The 6845-nt window shown below is 43.7% G+C and overlaps 1 protein-coding gene across 1 annotated transcript in view; it reads right to left on the reverse strand.

Annotated features, from left to right (window-relative positions):
- LOC104123299 (guanine nucleotide exchange factor DBS) overlaps positions 1–6845 on the reverse strand; it is a 148961-nt gene that overhangs the window by 29207 nt on the left and 112909 nt on the right. Inside the window, exons 20-21 of the mRNA XM_009635536.2 lie at positions 6756–6845; positions 2953–3078 (exon numbers count right to left, since the gene is read on the reverse strand). The exon at positions 6756–6845 is cut by the window's right edge and continues 3 nt beyond it. Coding sequence (XP_009633831.1) covers positions 2953–3078; positions 6756–6845 — 216 coding nt within the window. The remainder of the gene's footprint in view (positions 1–2952; positions 3079–6755) is intronic.

Here is a 6845-nt window from a genome sequence, read left to right on the forward strand (position 1 = left end):
ATGCCGTCAGCACCAGGCTACATGGCAGCCGCGTTCCACTCTCTCATGTCTTTTAGTCCAGCTAACAAAGCAGAAGTAAACGTCTAGTCCTTGGAGCTACTACCTGGCATTTCATGGAAGGCTGGCAAATTCAAAAGCAGAAGCTGAAAAGGAACAGCAATGCCCCGCTGAATTCCTGAGTACAAAACGACTCTGAGATCTGAAAGTAAGGAATAGGCAAAAGGATGACCTCAACATTTACATGGATAGGAATCTGGTTAGATCCCCTCCGCTCAGGAGAACGTGCTTTCTTTCTTGGAGAAGCTCTTCTGCTCATCCCTTACAGAACTGTTTAAAAACAAATTTTTGTAAAAAAATTCTGTAACTACATACATTTAAACAGGGAAACACAGGAGGAAAGCAACCTTTCTCTTTGGGGATGAAAGAGCACTGGAAACTGGGGAAGCAAGAGACGTGCTTCCCGTGCCCACGGTGACTGGTCCAAGTCTGCAATAATAATATCCAGGCTTTAAAGAGTCTTTCTAAAATGAATCTCTGAGACCCCCAGAATTCGCCATAACCAGAATGGTTTAGAGAAGCTTTCACAAGCGACTTCTCCTGACATCTAGAAGGCTGTAGAAGACTCGCTACTGACACCAAATGGACTCAGATCAACAAAAGCGCACAGGAGAAATCCTATCTTTCCTGCAAATACAAACGAAGACTGGATGCTTTCAGAAGAGGAACTGTTGAACAAGGTAAGGTGTTCAGCAACGTGCAAGTACCAGTTTGTGCAGCAGCTGCTGGAGACCCCAGGAGAAGCCAGCAGGCCGTGACTGCAACCAGCGATTCAGAAAGTCACGTCAAGCAGAACCACCCCGAGAGCTGAGAACGGTGGCACCAGGACAAAGACACCCGTCCCTGGAAAGTCCATAAAGAAAGTCTGGAGAAACCCGAAAGCAGCAGAGATGTGTCTTGGCATTCATTTATACTGCTCCAGGGGGAACTTTTCATGAAAGAAAAGTGCTAGAAGGGGAAGCTTGTCGACTGCGATAGAAAAGCGAACGCAATCTTTGCCACTGGCTTTAAATAAAACAAAGCAGCTTCCCAAGGTAGGAAAACTAAAAGGAAAACGGAGTACTACAGTGAACCAGGTTTGTTTTCCTTCTCAAGAAATACAAATGGAATAAAACATACAGAATTAAAATTATTTTACCATTCAGCTTTAGAGATCTCAAGGGTTTTATCAGTAGCAGTTTAAATATATTCAGACAACCCCTCATCTGTAGTGAGTCACTTTAAGATGTTGGCTTCTCTCTCTACACTTAAATAAAACGTATAGCCGGCAATACTTTCTGACATCCAGTTACACCAGTATAAAATATTTCATTTTAAGACCAGTGTTTTCTTTTGTGTTACTGAAATTAAGATTTGTTCAGTGAAGATTCAAAAATGCAGAGCATTTCTGCTCCATCAGGAGAGATATTAGTAAAGAATTCTGTGAGAACTTTCAGCGGCAGAAACAGTCAGGTGCTGGGTTTGACCTTGTATGTTGGACAAATTAAAAAGTTAATGAACTATTCCTGTTCAGCAACAAATCTGACTATAAGAGGCTTCTCCTACCTTGACAAAACTTGGTGAAACTGAAAATCAAGTGGAAATCATCTCAAAAAGATACTGCTAACCTAAACTAAGCATGAAAACTTCACGCTATATTCTTAACCTAAGCCCAACTCTTGGTCCAGGGACAGGCAGCCAAGACCCCACTGATCAGTTCATAACGGGCGTAGCTCGCTGCCGTGCAGAAGGCTGGGGCAAAGGACTCGCTTTACTGCGGTTTGTCAGGTCCGGGAGACCCAAGTCGTGCCTGGGACCTGCGGTGCTTCTCTGCTCTGCAGGCACTACAGCCAGTCTTTGTGTTTACTGATGTAGCAGGGCGGCCGCGGCTCCACGCTCAGCCCAGGGTAAGAACCCATATTCTCGTTTCAAACGTAAGGCACGAGCCACGGGAGCATCTCCAGCAGTGTACAGCAGTGGGCCGGTGGCAAAGAGCCAGGCAAGCAGCTGAAGTCATTTATAAAACAACACTGACCGAGGGCATGGGTTCCTTGGCTGCCAGATGCAGATGCACTTGCACAAGAGAACCATAGAAATTAAACCTCCTTTAGCTACTCCACCCTGCAAAACACAGAACTCTTCCCACACAGCCACTGTCAGTGCAGACCCCAGCATTTTCTCAGGAAGCCACAGTCTGCATAAAACACTGGTGTTCCGCTGTCCGGACTGAACCCTCTTACTCTGATCTAATAATTCTTTGAACCCCGCTTCTCAGTACATTTTTTTTCTTGGCATTTACACCATTTCAAAATGGGCACCTACATCACGCTCAGGCCTCATTTCAACAGGCATGATTCTCCTTTATGCGTTAATCACTCCCACTTCTCTCTTAGGGCTCAATTTAGGCAGACAGCACGAGCTCTTGAAAGTCACATGGCTTCAGCAGAGCGACAGACCCATTTGTGGCTTTTGATTTGTACTGGTGTTGTTATTTCTCATTTCAGATAATGAGTTTGCCGGTCACTGGGATGGATTCTGTTACCCACTTTAAACAGAAGCCAAATTTTCCTCCCTAAGCGCAAAAGATTTGGAAACTCTTGAGTTGCATAGCAGTCAAAGTTTGAGCGTATTTCTTGATTTACGTCTCTCACACTTGCTACCCCTCAGCTAAAGAAGATTTTTGGGTGCGATTACTCAGAAGGACCACATTTGTTCCACTTCCTCCCACACCCACGCCTCCACATGGCAGGTATGTCGACACACGGTTTAGGCTACCACAACATGCCACTGAGTGGCACCCTCCAAGGATGCGGCACAGGCCCCTGCAGGGTGTACCAGCCGTGGGCACAGCACCATCGGTGATGAGAGGAATATTGGATGGGTCAAGACCAGAGCAAAAGCAAGAGCAAATAATACCTCATATCCTGTGATTGCTATCTGGTGCATGGAGTCATTTACTGATTTGATGATATCAAGCATCGTGGCCAGGGCTTCCTCCAGTTCAGCGGTACCCTCCGAATTCTTGCTGCACTTCAGCATTTCCTGATTAAATAAAAACCAAAAAAGATATGAAAACTACTTGAAAGCTTCTCATACCCATCCTCCCTGAAGTTTGTGCTGCACAGGCAAAGTAGCAGAACTGCAAGAAAAAAACAAAACCAAAAAACAACAAACCGCAACCAGACAGGACATTCCCCGGGACTGTCACTGAGGATGCACATCTTGACCTGTTTAACATTTTCACGTGTTACGGGTTCATTTAAAATGAGGCAGGACAACGCTGACTTTCTTTCAGTGAACTTTTTGCATGTCACAGAATTACATCCAGGTTTTTTTTTACTCCACATCTACTAGAACAGAAACTCAATCTTAATAGAATGATTTCAGGTGTTAGAGAATTCACCATTTCCCTTTGCAATTATTCCACAAGGAACTTACTACCACGGTTAAAAATATAAATTAATTTCTAGTCCGAATTTGGCAGGTTTGTCGTTCCACTTATCAGGTCTCAGCAAACTCTTGTCAGACACATAGATTCTGCATGGGAAGACGTCACCTCTTCCTGTGTAGATGTTTGTTGCCTTATGATAAAATCACCCCACAAATCTCTCTTCCTTGAATTAAATGAGACTTCTTTAATCCGTAAGAGAGGTTTTTCAGCAGTTAATTTTTCGGGGAGGGAAATAGGCCACATTACTATAGATCTTCCCCGCCTCTTACTCTCTACCTCTACACTACAATCTACAGATCTACACCTGCAAATCTGAAAGCCTTTTTTGAGAGAGAGAGCAATTCTGAAGAACAACGCTGGCCTCTAGCAAACAGTCATCAAACATTACATTCTGCTGCAAATAAGGAAATTTATTCCATCCTCCAACCCTTGCACAAGGAACAAGAGACAAAGTTCTGGGCAAGCTAAGAAGCACGTGCCCAAAGCAAAGAAACAACCCAAAAGCTTCTGAAGGCTTAATTTCTGTAATCACTTCACATACAGAGATCCTCTTCAGAGTTCCAGAGGTTTAGGGCCACCACTCACATTGCCCAGTACAGTTCCTTACAAGATGACTTTTCTTATTTCTGTATGTGTTTTTTGCTTGAAAAGTTCTAGTCACAGCTCAGGACTGAACTCTCTCTCTGTAACCAACAGTTATACCTATGCAAATCCTGAAAGACAATAAAATCTTAGTTTTAAATTAAATTAATTGCCTTGCCTCTTGCTCTTCTACCTACAGAGGAGCCTGAACCTGGTTTAGATGCTCAGATTGGTTTTTCCCCCACTATATCGTACCGAAAGCAGTTACTGCCGATGAGGATCCACCTGAGATCAGAACCAGACCCTGTACCCTCACTAAAAGCATCTAGGGAAGAAAAGGTTAATAGATACAAACTCACATATCAGTCTTGAGACTGACTGACAAGACAGTCTTGACAGGTACAGTCTTGAGAAGACTTGAATCTCAAGCAGCTGGAAGATCCCAAGACTACATCATAGAATTTGAAACCAAAGCCAAACAGGATTCCTACCAATAAACAGAAGAAGTAAGATGGCTGTAACCAAAAGTAGTAGGATAACTGGTTACTGTCATCACTGGTGATTTTGAGGCTTGGAATCTGCATCAGTCAGCTGAAAGAATAAGTTTATTGGTTGCTAATGAGCCAACAGTTCCAGTGACAGAATTCGTAACCAAATAACCCTTTTATTCATCATTAGTGACTCGTCCCTGCCCTATATATCTATCAGTGGAATGAAAGAGTATTTAGCTGGATGCAGTTTTCACTTCAGGAATGCAAGCTGTGAAGAAACTAAGAACTGAATCCTTGTAATAACAGCACCTCACTAAGAACTGCCTGGTGAGTTCAGTTCCATTTCCTCACGCTGACCACAGCATCAACAGAAACTGTGCTTCAGAAATACACCTAAGAATGAATCAAGGCTCTGCTGACTTCAGTCACCTTTATTATAGTACGAGTTCGATCCCGTCAGCAGGAGTGGCCACTGACATGGTTTTCATCCAGGCACATCATTTGCAGCCACACTTTGAGTTTGGAAGTCATTTAATCCAGAAGCTGAGGCTCTTATGTGCCTGTAGAACAGGGCTGCAGAAAGATAGCTCTGGCAAATCCTGACGAGCAGCAGTCTCTCCTCCAGGCGACCAGGGCTCAGAAGGCAAAAGCAGGATGCATTCCTATAGTACCCGCTGCAGTTTCTAGGATGAGGATGGATGCCTGCTCTTTGGATAGCGGGCATGCTGCTTTGTAATATCAGCTAAACTGATTGAGACCAGAGGGCTGCAATAACTGTGACCCAGAATTTAAAACTCATCTGCCCATCACTCAAGGCACGCAGCTTCTTAGGCATGGGTTTGTAACCGATTTTTCACTGACTCCCATTTTTCTACACTTTTAAATGATCCTGCTGCCAAGGGAAGAGGGCACCATCCTCACGGAATCCCTGAGGAAGCAAACGCCCGTGCCCAAGGCTGTTGCTCTGTACAGAACTGGTCTGACCAGCTTCAACCCAGGGCTGCAACCTGTTTTGCCTGAGAATTTTACTCCTTGATCTAATCTTGCTTTTATTTACTGTCATATTTCAAATTAAAAGTAGAATCTGGTTTACCCTTGCTCTTCTGAAGACCTTGACATTTTCTCCCTTGTCACAGAACAGTTTCAAGAAATAGATTCACATTTACTTCTGGATTATGCTGGTGTAAATCTCCTGGAATCAGTAAAGCTGCATCCTTGTTAACATCCCCCTTCAATATTTGGATTCTGACGTTCTGTGCAAAGTCAATATAGAAATACTGCGCCAGTGAACGGCCAGCCAGAAGCCCACGTGGCTTCAACTGGCACAGCCTGACCAGTGCCGTGGTAGCTACGAGCAAACAAAACTGCAGCCTAAAATCGTCATTGCAAATTTCACGCTCAATGTCATGACAGTACACAAGCCTGCCTTAAGTCCAGAGGCTCGAGAACAGCATGTAATTCACCTTCGTGACTTTCCCCACACGGGAAGTCGCTAAGCATTATTTTTACGAACTGAGAAGATGAAGACAAATTTAAGCCACTGCCTTCAGAAGATGCCATTGATTTGAGAACACGGATTTCCTGTGGCCTGGTTCAGACCAGAATTTCAAGCACAGGCCACTCACAGTTCCAACTAAATCAAGAGGGAAGTTCACATACTCGTCCTGCGGAAGAGTTACAGACAGCTTGTTCCTAGCTGGGTCTTTAGAGCAGAAGCACCAAAAAGGCCTGGCTCCTTCTGAAAGGTCTGAGTCACAACCATGGGGAAACATCAGGCTCAGAGAGCTGAAAGAGTTTGGTTAAATGGGGGCAGACATCACAGACAGGATTTAAAGCATCGGGTCCTATCTGCAGACTGTAAGACCATACGCTAAGCCAATAAAACCAAATTCAGTTTCTCTTTAAAGATAAAACAATAAATAAGGCAGTAGGATACTTACTACATAAAATACCTTACTTTATAGCAGTATATATATAATAACATACTGCTAGCGCTTAGCATACAAGTACTGCTAAGTAAGCCCTTTCTTGGACTGTTTGTTACCATTTTACAGCTTGGTATTACAAAGTACTTGTTGAAGAAGCAATAGAGGATTTATTTCCAGGTAGTCCTTCAGAAAATAATGCTGATGTGCAATTCTGCAAGTAAAACAAGCTATGCATTGGAATTCTTTGCAGTGTGGTGGAGGACTTACCTTTAACAGCAGCTGGTACTTGGTGATTCTCTGGACGGGCTTTAAGAGATAAGCATCTAGGGAGAGCTTATGATCCAATTTACGCTGGCA

This window comes from Egretta garzetta, unplaced genomic scaffold (genome assembly GCF_000687185.1).
Source record: "Egretta garzetta isolate BGI_Z169 unplaced genomic scaffold, ASM68718v1 scaffold663, whole genome shotgun sequence".
NCBI classification, from domain to species: domain Eukaryota; kingdom Metazoa; phylum Chordata; class Aves; order Pelecaniformes; family Ardeidae; genus Egretta; species Egretta garzetta.